At 43.4% G+C, this 18,498-nt stretch overlaps 1 protein-coding gene across 2 annotated transcripts in view; it reads left to right on the top strand.

Moving 5' to 3' along the window:
- Nucleotides 1-17,810, top strand: part of CTSS (cathepsin S) — a 33,057-nt gene extending 15,247 nt beyond the window's left edge. For both annotated transcript variants that reach the window (XM_056110855.1, XM_056110800.1), the window contains exons 4-8: nucleotides 1,354-1,503; nucleotides 5,825-6,055; nucleotides 8,913-9,078; nucleotides 10,148-10,250; nucleotides 17,398-17,810. In XM_056110855.1, coding sequence (XP_055966830.1) covers nucleotides 1,354-1,503; nucleotides 5,825-6,055; nucleotides 8,913-9,078; nucleotides 10,148-10,250; nucleotides 17,398-17,497 — 750 coding nt within the window. In that variant the 3' untranslated portion in view covers nucleotides 17,498-17,810. The remainder of the gene's footprint in view (nucleotides 1-1,353; nucleotides 1,504-5,824; nucleotides 6,056-8,912; nucleotides 9,079-10,147; nucleotides 10,251-17,397) is intronic.
- The last annotated feature ends 688 nt before the right edge of the window (nucleotides 17,811-18,498 follow it).

Genomic DNA, 18,498 nt, shown 5'->3' with positions numbered 1-18,498 from the left:
GCTCACAACATTTTGGGAGTAAGTTGTCATATTTCTGGAAGTTTAAAGTGACAGTTTAATTATGGTCTCCCTGCTATCTTAATAGAGGAAAGAGGATTATTAGTATCATAAAGAAATTTCTTTTTTTTTTCTTTTCGGGTCACACCCAGAGATGCACAGGGTGTGACTCATGCACTCAGGAATTACTCCTGGCGGTGCTCAGGGGACCATATGGGATGCTGGGAATCGAACCCAGGTCAGTCGCATGCAAGGCAAATGCCCTACCCCTTTCCAGCCCCCAAATTTATTTTTTTTTAATAAAGAAATTTCCTTTGATTTTCTCTCCTCTTCCTTCATATCTCTCTCTCTCTCTCTCTCTCTCTCTCTCTCTCTCTCTCTCTCTCTCTCTATTTGTTTTTGGGTCACACCTATAACCCACACACTTAGGGGCCACTCCTAGCTCAGTGTTTCGGGATCTTTTCTGGGGCCGAAACAGGAGTGGAGTGGAGGGGATGACATGTGGTGTTGGGAACCAACCTGGGTTCCCCTTATGCAAAGCATGTGCTGCAACCCATTGAATGCTTAACTCTCAAGCTCCACTGAACCACTGTGCTAAAATTAAGAATCGTGGAACACCCTAAGACACCACAAATTAAATTCCTACTTAAATTACTTTGTAATTCTTTTTTTTTTTTTTTGGGTCATACCTAGCGATGCACAGGAGTTACTCCTGGCTCTGCACTCAGGAATTACCCCTGGCAGTGCTCAGGGGACCATATGGAGTGCTGGGAATTGAACCCGGGTCGGCTGTGTGCAAGGCAAACGCCCTACCCGCTGTGCTATTGCTCCAGTCCCTACTCTATAATTCTTTCTCACACAAAAAAAATCTCACTTCTTAGATAGTCCTTTATAAAATTCTGCATTGCTCTAAACCAAATATGTTTCCTTATAATACCTAGGTTATACCATTTTTGTAATTTCTTTATAACCCCCTTTTTTGGGGGGATGTGGGCCACACCCAGTGGTACTAAGGGCTTAATCTTGGTTCTCTGCTCAGGGACCAATACTGGTGGGGCTCAGGGGACCGTGTGGGGTACTGGGGATTGAACCCGGGTTGGTTGCGTGGGAGGCGAATGCACTACCCACTGTACTATCTCTCTGGCCCTTCATTTCCTTCTCAGTAAGAGTGTCTAACTGGAATGCCAGTACAAGATATGAGGCTAAGGACACCCAGATAATTCTCTAATAGTTAGCTAACACCCCTTGTGTTGATCACAAATACCACCAACTTCTCTGCTTAATATATTCACAGTGACTATGATTAGGACATTGAAAACGGGATACTAACAAAAGAAATCTGCGTTTGCCTCGTAGACCAGTGAAGAAGTGATGTCCTTGATGGGGTCCTTGAGAGTTCCCAGCCAGTGGCAGAGCAATGTGACTTACAAGTCAGTCTCTAATCAGGAACCGCCTGAGTACGTGGACTGGAGAGAAAAGGGTTGTGTGACTGAAGTGAAATACCAGGTAAGTCTTAGCACCCCGGGCCTCTCCACCCCGGGAAAAGCCAAGCTACAGAGTTTACGGTCTCTTACTTTCTAATTGTATGTGTGATTCTTGTCTCCCCAACTAAATTGTAAGTTCCTTGAGACCAAGGACCACGTGTTATATACTATATCTGTATTGCTCAAAGCACCTGTTAACCAATGGTTAGAGACAGATCACACAAGAGTTATGCACTAGGAGAACTGGTCTGTAATTTTATTTATTTTTTTATTGGTGTTTGGGTCACACCTAGCGATGCTCAGGGGTTGTTCCTGGCTCTGCACTCAAGAACTACTCCTGATGGTGCTTGGGGGACCATATGGGATGCCAGGGATCGAACCCGGGTTGGCCGTGTGCAAGGCAAACACCCTACCCGCTGTACTATCTCTCCAGCTCCCAGGTCTGTAATTTAAAATATATATATTTATTTAGGTATTTGGGCCACATTTGGCGGTGCTCAGGATTTACTCCTGGCTCTGCACTTAGGAATCACTCCTGGTGTGGTTCGGGGGATCACATGGGGTGCCAGGGATCAAGCCCGGGTTGGCCTGTGCAAATCAAGCACCCTACTTACTGTACTATCACTCAGGCCTTTCAGGCCCTGTAATCTAAAATCAGTGCTAGCTGGGTCCTTCGCCCAGCCAACTGTGTGTGACACAGTGTAGTAGGGGTGGAGGGGGAAACACAGCCAGGAACATTCCCCCATCTCATTCACTCCACTCTTCAGGGAAAGAAAGAAAGAACTAGAGTAGAGAGTGACTTATTTGCTATTAGTCAGGTTAATTCATTGGACAGGCTTATGTTGTTAGGATTAAGAAACGTGGGCTTTATAGTAGGGCGTTTGCCTTGCACACGGCCAACACGGCGGACCGGAGTTCGATTCCTCTGCTCCTCTCAGAGAGCCCGGCAAGCTACCAAGAGTATCTCGCCCGCACGGCAGAGCCTGGCAAGCTACCTGTGACGTATTCGAGATGCCAAACACAGTAACAAATCTCACAATGTTACTGGGCCTGCTTGAGCAAATCGATGAACAACGGGAGGACAGTGACAGTGACAGTTTTCTTTTTTTAATGCCGTTAGCTTATTTGTAGAAAAATATGGGAAGACACCCCCCCCTTCCTAAATTAGAGATAACTAAGTATAGCCTGTGTCTAGATCAAGAGCAGAAAAGAGAATCAATGTTCAGAGCAGCCGTCCAACCTGTGCTCAGTGAAGAATGGAAAAATGAAGAAATTATTGATGTTATTAAACTCATACTCTTTCCAATCTAAATATTTTCCTGTCAACAAGTTTTGGGTTTCTTATCAGAGCTGGGAAGATCAAATAAATGACATCCTTATAAGTTAATTATTAATAAACGAATGAGATCCATTCTCTCTGCAAACAGTTTAATGTGGTTTTGCTTTAACCAAAAACAAATTCAATGTGTTTCCTTTGAGCAAGGAGGGATGTGGAGGGTGTGGAAATGGGGATACCACACACACACACACACACACATACACACACACACACGATTATAATGGGACCTTGAACCCTTTCCATTTTTTTTTCCTTTTTGGGTCACTCCCAGCGATGCTCAGGGGTTATTCCTGGCTCGGCACTCAGGAATTACTCCTGACAGTACTGGAGAGACCAAATGAGATGCCGAGGATTGAACCTGGGTTGGCCACATGCAAGGCAAATGCCCTACCCACTGTACTAGCTCTCTGGTCTCTTGCCACCCTTTTTTTATTTTTATATCTTTTTAAAACTAAATCAGCTTTGTGGTTTTATTCTCTCAACTTCTTTGTAAAATATCTTTTGTTCAAAAGTTTCTGAAGCTAAGTTTTTTTTTTAATTACTAACCTTATTTTTGGGGCGCTATCTGGCAGTAGGAAGGGTAGATCAAGGAAACCATCCCAGCAGCCTCAAAATCAATTTCTTGTAAGCATCTCTTTCCATTCAATATAGGTGAAGTTGGTGAAGACAGTTGGGATTTGGTTTGTGTTCCTTAAGTCCTGTATCTATTTTTTCCTTTTCTCTTCCCTTCTTCTCTTTTTTTGTCCTTTTCTTTTGCTTTCATGGCCACACCCAGCAATAGTCACGGCTTACTCCCAGCTCTATGCTGAGGGACCACACCTGGTGGTGCTCAGAAAACCACATGTAGTGCCAGGGATCAAACCGGAGTTGGCTCAGAGCAGGGCTAGTGCCTTAAATCCCTGTACTCTCTCTGATTCCAGTAAAATTTCTTTTGTTTGTTTTTTTGGCCACACCTGGCAGTGCTCAGGACTTGCTGCTAGTTCTATGCTCATGGATCACTCCTGGAGGGGCTCAAGGGACCATATAGGATGTCAGGAATTGAATCACATGGTGGATCCAGTACACCATGTGCAAGGCAAGTGCCCTATCCAGTGTACCATCTCTCACCTTCCAGTAACACTTTTTTTAAAAAGATTTTTTATTAGTGAAACACCATGAGGTACAGTTATAGAATTACAAATTTTTGTGCTTGGGTTTCAGTTATACAATGATCAAGTACCCATCCCTCCACCAGTGCCCATCCTCCACCACCACGGGTCCCAGCATCCCCCCCCACCCCCCATCCCCCCGTCCCACCCTGCCTCTGTGGCAGGGCATTCCCCCTTGTTCTCTCTCTCTCTCTTCTTTTGGATCCTGTGTGTGTAAACTCACACAAAGGGGGCACGCGGCACTCACAGCGGCGGTAGCTCTATCTCTCCCGCCGCCCGCGTTCGATAGTCTCACCCTTCTCCCACCCCGGAGAGGTCGATGGTGATGGTCAGGTGGAGGAAGGAACGAGGACCAGGCTGGTAGGTATTAGTCGTAGTTTATTCTGATTCTCTCTTCATCTGTCTCTGCTCCCGTCTCTCTCTGTCTCTCCATGCTACTTCATTCTCCTTCTCCATCCCCCTTCATCCTCCTCTTCCTTCTGATCCTCTCTGAACATCCAGCCCACTCCTACAGTCTAGTTAAATCCTCTCTCCATGAGGAATTGGGGAAACAATTACACATAGGTGTGGTCACAATCAATAGGGGTAGAAATCAATAGGGGTAGAAATCTTAGCCTCAGGGAAGAACAGCTCCTAGGACAGATCCTTCCTAGAGGACGGACCCACCCAGAGCGGAATCCCAAGGGTGTGTCTCTCCTCTCCTTGTCCGACAAGCATATAAGAATATAATATAAATCATTTTGTATGGATACAGTAAGAAATATCTTAAACTCATAGAATTGCTCTCCTAGGGCCATCTCGATCTCAGACTATGGTGCTCAGGCCAGATAGTCTTTCCCACCCCTAGCAGGATCCTAGTCTTGTCGTTACCTTTGGATCATGACAGCATTTGTCTATGATCAAACTCTTAACTTATAGTTAAGAATCGTGGCACTTTGGCCTGGCCCATTTCGCTGCCAGGGTAGCTCACTGCTTGCCCTGGGTCCATTCAGTCCCTCGTCGGGACCCTGCTTTTGGGGTGTTAGGAACTAAGGGCAACTGAGGCTTAAGTCGAGAAAGCAGATGCCCGGGAGTGAATAATATTCAAGGCCAATCAAATCCTAAGTTACAAAGCATAATGTTAACGGTCTTCCTGTATCTATACAAAAAGGATATTACTTTAAGGTAAACTATTCATAAGGCATAAGGAGAGGAGAAAGGCAATATTTCACTCATACATATAAAATCATAGATTTCTGGGAAACTGACCTTACAAATTAACAAAGTCTGATTAAGGGGAAAGCTGATTAACTGGGTGGGAAGGAGAACATAGGGAAGACTGTTTACAGATAAACACAATGGAAGTGGAAGTGCTTCAGGAGCACTGTGATGGGTGTAACCAGATTAACCTAAGCTCCTTGTAGAAGGACAAAGCAATGTTACCCAACACTGTGTTTTGCAAGAGAGGCATTGAGTGGCAACCATGTTTGGTCAGTAACACTTTTTAATACATTTTATGTATTTATTTATGTTTTGGAGAACCATGGCTGTAGGTGCTCTAGGGCCACATATAGCAATGCCAGGGATCCATATGCTAACACGGGCTTCGAACCAGTGTCCGGGCTACAACTGCATCTAGAGCCTTACCCTCTGGACCGTGTCTGCCCTTCTCCATACATCTGAAGTGGCACATGTGACCTGAATGTAGCTGTTTGCGAATCTCTCTCAGTGTTGGGCCTGGCCCAGAGAACCCCCAGATAGTTAACCTTCCCTCCTATTGCCCAAAGACAGTGGGGACAGTGCTTCTCGGAACTGAGTGCCAGGCGGGCCTGTTGGGAGCCGCTGTTCGTGACTTTGTGACTGTGTGTCTGCTGCAGGGCTCGTGTGGTGCATGCTGGGCATTCAGCGCTGTCGGGGCTCTGGAGGCACAGCTGAAGCTGAAAACTGGGGTGCTGGTGTCGCTCAGTGCACAGAACCTGGTGGACTGCTCCAGCAAGGCAAAGTACGACAATAGAGGCTGCAACGGTGGCTTCATGACCCAGGCCTTCCAGTACATCATCGACAACAACGGCATTGACTCTGAGACATCCTACCCTTACAAGGCCATGGTGGGTCACATGCAATCATGTCTTTCTTTCTTTCTTTCTTTCTTTCTTTCTATCTTTCTTTCTTTCTTTCTCTCTCTCTCTCTCTCTCTCTCTCTCTCTCTCTCTCTCTCTCTCTCTCTTTCTGCTACCCATGAACTTGTGCTTCCCCTTGACCTACTACACGTAACTCAACACCAAGTCAACTGCTTGAGCAGCAAGACTGAGTGTACGAGAGAGCCCTGCTAGGAATTCTTAAATTCTTAGAGTTTTCTTTCATATGTATGAGCCTTCTTCATTTATTAGTAGCACAATAATTTTAAACAAGCAAGGAGAATTTATGCTTAAAAGTATATTTTGGGGGCTGGAGCAATAGCACAGCAGGTAGAGCATTTGCCTTGCACGTGGTCGGCCCAGGTTCAATTCCCAACATCCCATATGGTCCCCTGAGCACCGCCACGAGTAATTCCTGAGTGCAGAGCCAGGAGTAACCCCTGTGTATCGCCGGCTGTGACCCAAAAAGAAAAAAAAAAGTACATTTCGGTGATCTGGAGATAGTACATGACTTAACTTGCATGTGGCCAACCCATGTTCAGTCATTATTATGGTATATGGATGGTTCCCTCAAACCCTGCCAGGAGGGTGTCTGAGCACAGAACCAGGAATAAGCTTGAAGAACAACTGGGTGTGTCCCCTAAAACAAAGTGAAAGTAATAAAAATCTTAATGTAAAATTTTCATTACTTTAGGGGAAACTGGAGAGACAGTTTGGGGGTTAAGGTACTTGCTTTGCAAGCACTGGATGTAATTGGGTTGGACTGGATTGCCCAATTGGATTGGATTGGATCTCCAGCACTGTCAAGAGTGATACTGAGCACAGAACCACAGAACCAGGAGCAACCTCTGAGCACAGCTGGGTATAGCCCACCTCCCCCACCCACAAAAGGATTTTCCAGCAAATTTTCCTTAAAATTTTTCAGTCTGCCTTTTTCTTTTTTTTTTTTCTTTTTGAGTCACACCCGGTGATGCACAGGGGTTATTCCTGGCTCATGCACTCAGGAATTACCCCTGGCAGTGCTCAGGGGACCATATGGGATGCTGGGAATCGAACCCCGGTCGGCTGCGTTCAAGGCAAACGCCCTACCCGCTGTGCTATCTCTCCAGCCCCAGTCTGCCTTTTTCAAATTTAGTCCTTGAGTTTTATTTATTTATTAAGATTTAATTTAAACTTTAGTCCTTTAGGGCTGGAGCAATAGCACAGTGGGTAGGGCGTTTGCCTTGCACGCAGCCGACCCAGGTTCGATTCCCAGCATCCCATATGGTCCCCTGAGCACTGCCAGGGGTGATTTCTGAGTGCAGAGCCAGGAGTAATCCCTGTGCATCGCCAGGTGTGACCCAAAAAAGCAAATAAATAAATAAATAAACTTTAGTCCTTTAGTCCTATAAGATTCTCAATCTTATTCTAAGCTCATCAAACACATCATTATTTTACTACAAAAGGCTAGATCATGACCTCTTACTCCTTGAAAGAGCCCTACATATTTTCTTTAAAGATATAAACAGAGACCAGAACTGTAGTACACAGGTAGGGCATTTGCCTTGCATGCGGCCCACCTAAGTTCAATCTCTGTCACCACGTATCTCCTGAGCACTGTCAAGAATGATCCCTGAGATCAGAGTCAGGAGTAAATCCTGAGCATCACTGGGTATAGTCCAAAACCCAAAAAGGAAAAAAAAAAGATACAAATAATATATTCATTTTGCAGAAGATTTAGGAATGATATTGTCACTCAAAAACCTCCTAATATTATCATTATTGTTTGGGTTTATTTCTTTTAAGTTCTTTTTTCTATTAAGCAGATTATAAAACATAGTTGCATATACAACAAATTTGTATAAATTCGTTACTTCCCCTTTCCACTTAAAATACGTGGGCTTCGGGGGCCGGAGTGATAGCACAGCGGGTAGGGCATTTGCCTTGCACGCGGACGACCTGGGTTCAATCCCCGGCATCCCATATGATCCCCCAAGCACCTCCAGGAGTAATTCCTGAGTGCAGAGCCAGGAATAACCCCTGAGCATCGCTGGGTGTGACCCAAAAAGCAAAAAAAAAAAAAAAATACATGGGCTTCCATATTACATTGCCTTTATAAATCATCTGACCACAGATCATTTAACAAGCATTCTATCAACAAAAAGAGTTTTCGAGATCCAGACTGGAATCACAGTCTTTCTGTCACATCCCCCTACACTCCACCTCCTGTTCTAAGAACCATCATCACTGCAACTATGGCAGATATGAAGATGTTCACAACCTAAGGAAGTAAGCTAGTTTTATATTTTCTCTGTCATTGCTGAAACATAGAACTTGGAGTGTTTGGATGTTTGCTTTCTTGTTTCTTTAAAAGGAGGGAAAACAAGCACTGCCAGGAATAATTCCTGATGCAGAGCCAGGAGTAACCCTTGAACAACACTGGGTGTGACTCAAAAGAAAAAATAAATAAATAAAAAACACCAAAAAAAGGAAGGAGGAACTTTAGACCTTTGAAAAGGCCAAATAAGGAAAGGAAACACATTTGAAATCTTGGAGTAGTCTATGATTTATAATCACGAATCACGACCATCCTGTTATTCGTCGATTGCCTCGAGCAGGCCCCAGTAACGTCTCCTTCATCCTAGCCCTGAGATTTTTAAGAAAGTGCCATATTCAAGGCTCTTTAGGAGAATGAGACCCATCATTGTTACTGGTATTTGGCATATTGGGGACGCCACGGGGAGTTTGCCAGACTTGTAAAGGATTTATAAAGGAAGTGGAAATATAATTTTATCTAATATATATGTCTGCGTATATATGTATTTATATATATATAATTTTTTAACAGGATGGAAAGTGCAAGTATGACTCAAAAAATCGAGCTGCCACGTGTTCAAAATATGTTGAGCTTCCCTTTGGCAGGGAGGACATCCTGAAGGAAGCAGTGGCCTACAAAGGGCCTGTGTCTGTTGCCATCGATGCGAGGCACCCTTCCTTCTTCCTCTACAAAAGCGGTAATGCCCAGAGAAGGTCCCCGTGCTGTCTGCCCCCTGACTCTGTTACAAAGGCTATCACCCTTCCCATGTGGAGTTTAAATCCAACAGAATTCTCCTTTTTTTTTTTTCAATCAACTATTGAACACACCTCAATTCATCAACAATAGTTGTCAAAGCTTACTAACGTTAATGCCAGTTCCTATAATGAATTCTTCCTGTCCACTATCTGCTGTAATCCTCACAGTCGACCTACTTTGCAAGTTAAAAAAGCAAAATCTTAAAAGAGTTATTTGCCTGAGGTCTAAAAGTAGTCCGCTGGGATTAGAAAATGCTGTTTGGCTCTCATCCCATCCTGTGTACCTCGCCCAGAAGCCACTGTCTCAAGAGTCTGACAGGGCACGGAAGGGCATCACTGAAGGCCAAACATTGTGTTAAACACAGTGGAAGGCTCTTGTCTTTTGGGGCAGGGGGCAGGGGGCTGGGACTATATCCAGTGGCACTCAGGCAAGTGCCCAACCCCTGTATTATCTCTCCAGCATCTGATGTATTTTTCTTTACTTTTTTTTCTTTCTTTCATTTTTGTTTTATGGGCCACACCCAGGGGTGCCCAGGAATCATTCCTGGTCGGGGCTCAGGGGACCCTTTGGGGTGCCGAGGAAACAAATTCAGAGAAACAATTGCCCTACTCACTGGACTACTGCTCCAGCCTCATCATATTCTTTTAATTCTCACCTTAATGATTATTTAATTTAGTAAAGGATGAAAATGCAATAGCAAACAATTGAGGAATGAATATATCAAAGAAATACAGTAACTGGCACTCTATAAGTCAAAAAGAAAAAGACAATGGTTTGTCAAAGATTTGTCAGAAAACTAGGGTTCAATGCCAAATATGGCAAGAAAGGACAAAGATAACACTTCTCGCAAATCTATGAGCCTTGAATACTTCATATATGAGGCTGGAAGATGCAACCATTTTAATCTGCAGTACAGTCTAATAAACAGTCTGATCAAAGTAACGACATTTCCAACTCCTTCATGACCCCGTGCCATTCACTGCTTTTCTCTGCCCTGTGCTGGCTTGCAGGTGTCTACTATGACAGGTCCTGCACCGGGAAAGTGAATCATGCTGTACTTGTGGTCGGCTACGGCAACCTGAATGGGAAAGATTACTGGCTTGTAAAAAACAGGTAATATTTTTATCCTTTACTGTACATTTGATTAAGATTTAAAGAATTCGAAGCAAATACTTCCTTGCGATGATGACGATGAACTTGACGATGATAAGCATTGATATACTCTCAGAAGGATTATTCCAAATTACCCAGTGCCCCGTTTTGTTACTTCCCATCTGCCTTCAGCACTTACTTTTCATGATTTATCTGCAGAGCACTACACTGCTAATTCCTTCTCGGCACCTCTTATTTCTATATGTTGTGATTTTTCCTTCAGGACTCCCGCCTCTATCTGTTATTCTTCATCTTTTTGTGTTTTTGTTTGCTTTTGAGCCTGACCTGATGGTGCTCAGAGCTTATTCCTGACTCTCTGCTCACTGAGGGATCACTCCTGGCAGGGCTTGGGGGACCAGGTGGGTGTGTCAGGGATCAAACCAGTCAGCTGTGTACAGGCAAGCACCCTCTCTGCTATATCACTCCAGCCCTTATTACTCTCCATTTTTTGCAGGGGCGGCTGGGGAGTTCTGTAAGCATGTTTAGGAGGTCCAAGGGTCACTTCAGGTGCTATTCTACCAACTAGACCTGACAGTTCAGTGGTAGGACCCAGTGATGGATATTATGGGCAATACCCGGGTGCCTCTAGGGCCCATGTGGGTGCCAGGGATCGAACTTGGGGCCTGATCATTCAAGACCTCTGACCCCTCAGCTGTCTTACCTACTCCCCTGCCCCTAATTTACTCTTCTTATCCTACATTTTGTTCTGGCATCATGATTTCATTGTTACTATAACTCCTAAATTGAAATTTTCAAATCTCTGGCTCTCACTTTGCTTTCTTTCCTGCTCTTCAGACTGAATTACCTGGTTATATTCTCACATATGTATGTTAGAATGTTTGAGGAATTCAATATCTTATGAGTCCGACTCTGGGGTGGAGCGATAGCACAGCGGGTAGGGTGTTTGCCTTGCAAGCAGCCAACATGGTCAACCCGAGTTCAATTCCTCCGCCCCTCTCGGAGAGCCCGGCAAGCTACCAAGAGTATCTTGCCTGCATGGCAAAGCCTGGCAAGCCACCCGTGGCATATTCGATATGCCAAACACAGTAACAGTTGTCACAATGGAGACGTTACTGGGCCCACTCGAGCAAATTGATGAACAACGGGAAGGCAGTGACAGTGATGGGTCCTACTCTAGAACTCGGGAACGTGGAAAGCAAATGCTCTTCCATTTACTAGCTCTCCAGCCCCTACATGATCTAAATTTTAAGAGGATACTTTCATGGGGGAGTTGAGAATGGAACTAAATTCAGAGCAAGACCATTAAGAATAGGACAGAGATGCCAGGAGTAGCCCCAGAGCCAGGAGTATACATGGAGCACTGCTAGGTGTGACCCAAAAAAAAAAACAGAAACAAAAAAAATGGAAAAAAATATTTTTAAAAAGTATTATGACCCAAAGGCCAAGTTGACATGCTCTGTGGATTGAAGAGGAAAGGTTATAAAGATAATCTGATGATTGTGATGTTGTTATCCAAAAAGGAAATAATACCACCCCCCCTTGAATTTATTTTAAAATTCTTTTCAGGAATGTGATAGAAGTAGAGCTGGAAAGAAAGGAAATATGATGTAAGAGTTGCTGAGGAGAGAGTGAGCATATGAGGAAGAGAGAAAGAGAGAGGGAGGGAAGGGAAGAGAGGGGAGGAGCAAGAGAGAATGATGGAGAAAAGTTGGGATGTAGTCGGGTAGGTTGGGGATAGGATTAGGATTTTTCTTTTTTCTTTTTCCTTTTTTTTAAATGTAGGAGTACTGCTATTTATTCAGCCACTGATTAAGCTGATTGAATTGGCCATGAACTCCATATTACTTTTTTTTTATTGAATCACCGTGAGATACAGTTACAAAACTTTCATGTTCGAAATTCAGCTGTACAATGATTGAACACCCCTCCCTCCACCAGTGCACACATTCCACCACCAGTGTCCCCAGTATTCCCCACCACCACCACCATCCCAGTCCTCACCCTGCCTCCATGGCAGGCAATTTCCCCAATACTCTCTCTCTGCTTTTGGGCATTATGTTTTCTCGAATTTTCCTGTCACCACTCAAGCCTGCCTGCCAAGGGCAGATGCTAGATCATTTATTGTCCATTACTCATTTTGAATATCATGGGTCCCACGGCTGCACGCTTCTGGAATCCTAGATTGTAAATGGTTGGGTTCCAGAGACATTTCTGTGGGGCACTAATCTATTTTGGGATTCAACCGGGCATCTCTCACCAGGGCTGATGGTGCGCTAAAATAGCGCTTGGAGGCATATTGTGGGGGTGATAGCCAGGCTGACCAGCGGGTGTGGAGCCAGGGAGGGACAGTCTGGCGCCTCTGCCACTATGCAGCCTGGAGATTTAGTCTGGAACCTGCATACCTGGGCCTTGCTTGTGGAAGCTCTTGGTCTCCAGGATTCCATCTGGAGAGTGCACCTACTCCATCTGAGGTGACCCAGTGAAATTGGCTCGGTATGAGACCTGGAGGGATCTCCAGTTCTGTGGTGTATTCTGGTACTCACTGCTGTATCTCTGACTTTTGATCTCTTTCGAGATTATTTATGGGCTTCTGAAGCAAGGCCAGTAATAGAATTACAGGGTGACACTGGAGTTGGTTCGTGGGGTTACTGCCAGTGCTACCATATGTATTGGGAAGTGGGGGGAGGTAGCCTACCCCAACTCCGTGAAAGCTTGGAGATTTTAGTCACAAATCCAAATTTTTAGCAGATTATATCCTGATGAGGTCTGTCCTGAGACGGTAGAGTCAGGTCAGGGGTCTGGCAGCATTTTTGGATTGTGAAAGCAAGCGGCTGCTGGGGGCTCTGCTTGGGCAGGCACAGGCCAACCTGCCCCCCTCTGATTTACCCCAGTCTGTTCAGCCATGCACGGGTCTGAGATTAACTGTGGCTTTTAGTCTCTTTCGAGATTTATCTAGGGGTCTCTGAAATAAGGCCAGTATAGGGGCTTGTATCGCTGAGTCAGAGGTGGTTTGTGGGCATGGCCGTTAAATTTCTTGGTAAACTTGGTCCCAAGTTGTGGGGTCTGGCCAAAGACACAGTGGCAATTTTGGGGTGTCAGGAAGCCTGAAGGCACCATCAGGCTGCTGATGCACTCTCCCCGCAGGTACAGGTTGACCTGTTGGTGGCATCATACCCCGTGAGATTCGGGTTTTTCAAGCAGTTGTCAAATTGGAAGTTGGATGTGGAAGTCAGTAGTTTAACAGGTTAGTTAGCAGAGCGGTTACTTAACAGAGAGGTGATTTAGCAGAAAGGCTATTTTTAGAAATTGTGAACTAATTTTCATCCACATAATAGCAATAGATGAAACTTATGGAATAGATGAGATTTGATAGAGAAAATTAAGGTAGAAAAAAAATTAAAGAAATAAGGCTTTAGCTGACATAGCAAAGTGAATCAGGACAATGTTGTCACAGAGGTCACAGGAATAATTGCGGTAAAGGGGGCTGGATCAATAATACAGCAGGGAGGGTGTTTGCTTTGCACTCAGTCTACATGGGGTTGATCCCTGGCATCCCATATGGCATCCATATGGTCCCCCAAGCACCACCAGGATAAATCTCTGAGCCTAGAGCAAGGAGTAAGTTTGAGCACCACTAGGTGTGCCCCTACACACACTGAAAGAAAGAAAGAAAGAAAGAAAGAAAGAAAGAAAGAAAGAAAGAAAGAAGAAAGTTCATTATTTGAAAGTCTTACATTTCATGTCATCTTTATAATAGTATCAAAATTTCATTTTGGTATAAATGATGCAGTGAGGTTTTTCTATTTGAGAAGCTACCATGCTGTTGCTGTCACTTCACTGTACTGTACTGTCAATCGTGTATGAGGGGCTGAAGTGACAGTACAGTACAGTGAAGTGACAGCAACAATTGGTTGCACACAGCCAACCCTGCTTCGATCCTTGTCATCCCCTATGATCTCCTGAGAACTACTAGGAGTAATCTCTGAGCAGAGTCAGAAGTAAGCCCTGAGTACCACCAGTAGTCCCAAAAATCAAAAACAAAAAATTAAAAAAGAAACATATGAGGGTTCCATTTTCTTCACACCTTTCCTGGCTCTTTGTTTTGTTTTGTTTTGATTTGTTTGCTTTTTGGGTCTCACCTAGCGATGCTCAGGGGTTACTCCTGGCTCTGCACTCAGGAATTACTCCTGGTGGTGCTCAGGGGACCAACTGGGATACCAGGAATTGAACCCAAATCGGCCTGTGCAAGGCAAATGCTCTACCCACTATACTATCCCTCCGGGCCCTTGTTTGTTTTTTAAATAAATCATTTTCACAGGTGTAAGATCATCTTATTTAATTTTAATTTGCATTTCCTTGAATTTAAGCAATGATGAGCATTTTTTGTTTGTTTGGGGGCATACTCAGTGGTACTCAGGGCTTATTCCTGGCTCTATACTCAGGGATCAGTCATTCCTGCAATGCTCAGGGGATCATATGCAGTGCCACAGATCAAAGCAGTGTTAGTCACATGCCAGGCAAGTGTCTTAATTCCTGTACCAGATGATAAGCATTTTTTTAATGGGCCTGTTGATTGTATGTTTTTGCAAAAAAAATGTTTGTTCATCTCTTCTGCACATTTTTTCATGGAATTACTTTTTTCCTCCTTGAGTTTATGAGTCTGTTAAGTATTTTAGATATTACGACCTCTTGTTGGATGTACTTATTTTCTCCCATTTAGTATCTTTTTAGTTTTGAGGCAGTTTTCTTTCCCCATGCGGCTGTGTGCTCTAGGAATTCTAGCACTGTAGCACTGTCCTCCCGTTGTTCATCAATTTGCTCGAGTGGGCACCAGTAACATCTCCACTTTGAGACTTACTGTTACTGTTTTTGGCATATTGGATAGGTCACGGGGAGCTTACCAGGCTCCGCCATGTAGGCAGGATACTCTCGGTAGCTTGCTAGGCTCTCTGAGAGGGATAGAGGAATCAAACCTGGGTTGGTTGCATACAAGGCAAACGCCCTACCCGCTGTGCTATTTTAATACTTAGGTTCTGAAGAAATCACTGTAGGAAGTTGCTGTGGTCCGAGATTCGTTTGTGTGTCTCTGGATGGTGGCTGTGTGGGAGCTTAAGTAGACAGTGGGTGGATGTGGTGTCATCTCTGCGTCCCATCAGGGCAGGGGAGTGGGGGAGGAGGACCCACTCCTCCCCTGTCCCACAAGACTTGGGATTTGCCATCACTGTGACTCGTACCTGAAGCTTCTTGCTGGCTTCTAGAAAATGACAGCCGTTGGGGCACCTAGAGGCACACGGAAGGACAACACCTGCCCCCATCTAGAACAGCCCAGCGGAGAAGGCCTATTACAAAGTCCCGGGCCATCTCTGCTGCAAGTTGCTCGGGTCCGAGATTCATTTGTGTGTCTCTGTTTCTTAAATTTTTAAATTTTATTTTCATAAAGTTGTTCACAATAATTTACATTTAATATTTCAACACCAATCCCACCACCATTGCACCTTCTCACCAGCTCTACTTTGAATCTTCCTACCACCTTAGACAGATGATAAACAATTTATTTTGTATTGCTTGTCATAAATAGTATGAGATATCAAATGGCCACAAAAGTGGCTGCACTCCTGGGATTCTAAAATTTTTCAATATTTGGCTTCCAAAGGCAAACAAGGGTTTTTTCCCATTTGCATTTTTAGTATTTTGTGTAGGACTGGTTTAGTGAAGATCAATTCCTTTGTCATTTTTATTTGAAGCTTTTTAAGTTCATAACACTTCTTCGAATCTCTAGGATAATCTAGTTGTGTAGAATACTCTTGGTTGGGGCTCTTTGCCATCAAATACTTGGAATGTATCATTCCCGTTCCTTTCTGACCCATTCGGTTTCTGAGAAATCTGCTGAAATTCTTATGGCGTTCCTTATATATGAATTTTTTCCTTTTTTCTTGCCACTTTATTTTCTTGGGGGTTAGGTTCTGGGGTCCCACCCAGAAGTGCTCACATCTCATTACTGGATCTGTGCTCAGGGATCACTCCTTGCAGTACTCAGGGGATTATATGTGGTATTGGACATTGAACTGGGGTTAGCCACATGCAAAGCAAGCACCTTAATCTCTGTAATCTCTGTACTATCTTTCTGGACTGTCTCTTGCTGTTTTAAGAATTCTTTCACTGTATTAGATTTTTGCCATTTTTATTATAATGTCTTGAGGTGAATTTGTTTTGTTTTGTTGTTTTTTAGAAAAAAAAAGAAAGGGAGAAATTAAATATAAAACACAGATTAATGAGTTGTGGAGGTCCCATTGTCCTGCACATAGGATAATTTTAGCCTGGGGTTGAAGTTAAAGGGGTTTACCTTAAAACCTTAGACACATAAAATTAAATGGACTTACTTTAGAATCTTCAACACAGACACACTCAAAAAATTAAGAAAACAACAGGACACCTTTAAGCACTATCTGGTGAACTAAGACAAATTGTTCAAAATAGATGAGGCTCTATCTCACTCATGTGGTATAAAGAAACAGAGAGGGTTTAGAATGAAGAAAGCCCTGAGTCACAGTCAATAGAAGAGAGGCCTGCTGAAATGATAGTTTCGTGGGGAGGGTGTTGACCTGGTTCTATCCCTGGCACCACATATGTACCCATATGACCACCTGAGCACAGGGCCAGGAATAAGCCTGAGTACTGCCAGGTGAGACCCAAAAACCAAACACACAACAACAAAATAGAATGGGGGAACTGAGGAAGGAAAAGGGTCTGTGGTATAGTGGCAGCCGAGCCTTAGCTCACTGGTGGAGGGACTAAGTAGCAGTACTTCCACTCCAAATCAATGACTTCGATACTATTGTGTACTCTGATACCACCTCAATTCGAAAAGAAAAAAGATGTGGGCCTCCAGGTCAAGAAGGTTAACAGATTGATGATTAGACCTTGTATTAAATTACCTCTATTCATCAATGTGGCACTAAAGTCTCCTAACCTAGTCTTTGAAAACTATCTAAAAGGCCTGGGGAAATTTTTGTAATTTTTGGTTCTAATTTTATTGTATGTTGTTTCATAGGTAATCCATTTAGGAGAAAAGTGATCCAAAGAAAAAAATGATTATAAGATTTGATTGTAATAATTTTGTGTGTGTGTGTTATTTCTTTTTCTAAAGCTGGGGCCTCAACTTTGGTGACCGAGGATATATTCGAATGGCAAGAAATAGTGGAAATCATTGTGGGATTGCTAGCTATCCGTCTTACCCGGAAATCTAGAAGATCTCTTCATTTGTAGCAAGTCACGAAAAACAAAACAACTCCTCGGCTTCATTTTATCTGCTGCAATCATTAGAAATAAGTGGACCATATATCCTTACTGAACTACAGAACAATGTTTGATTTTTGTACTTTCTTTAACTTTGTAGCTCTTGAGGGACAGTAGATGAAGTGAACTAATAATGTGCCCTAGATATAACTAAATGATAAGTCCAAGACAATCTGTCACTGTAAATTTTTACCTTCTGTTTTTTAAAGTCACCTGATGTTATTTTGTAATTTGATGGCTTAATAAATCTTTTTTTGTATCATGGTCTCCTGCCATTCTTTTCTTACTCTTCAATCACTGACTACAATCTATCATGAGGATATAAACTAAATAATGCTGGTGATGGACTTGATGACTTTGGAAACACTATTTGATTATAAATATCCTGAGATCTCAGAGTTTATCTTTGTGAATAAATAAATTCAATATTTTTCTTTTTTAAAGAAATAAAAATTGTTAAATGATGTCAACATGTATACATATATAAGGCCAACCCATTTTCAAGCATTTTGAAAGAATTATTTTAATGTTTGACAATTAATGCACCAATTCTTTTGTTTTTGTTTTTGGTCCATATCTGGCAATGCTTAGGACTTACTCCTGGCTCTGTGCTTAGGGATCATTCCTGGTGGTGCCTGGTGGGGGCCATATGAGTTGCCAGGGATCAAACCTAGGTCAACAAACACTTTATCTGCTATACTATTCCTTCACCTCCTCCTCCAATTATTTTTATCTAATTATTAACTATGTGATCTGGACCTTTACATGACAAATAATTACGTCATCCTTAACAAATGGGGCCAGAGTGATAGTACAGCAGGTAGTACACTTGCGTTCATGCAGCTAACCGGGGTTGGATCTCTGACACCCCATATGGTGCTCTAAGCACAGAAATAGCAGTAAACCATTGCTGGGTGTGGCCCCAAAACAAAACAAAACAAAACAAAACAAT

The sequence above is a fragment of the Sorex fumeus genome, unplaced genomic scaffold (assembly GCF_029834395.1).
Source record: "Sorex fumeus unplaced genomic scaffold, SorFum_2.1 ptg000001l, whole genome shotgun sequence".
Classification (NCBI taxonomy): domain Eukaryota; kingdom Metazoa; phylum Chordata; class Mammalia; order Eulipotyphla; family Soricidae; genus Sorex; species Sorex fumeus.
Note: the sequence above shows the minus strand (reverse complement) of the source record. Positions and strands in the feature narration are given on the sequence as shown.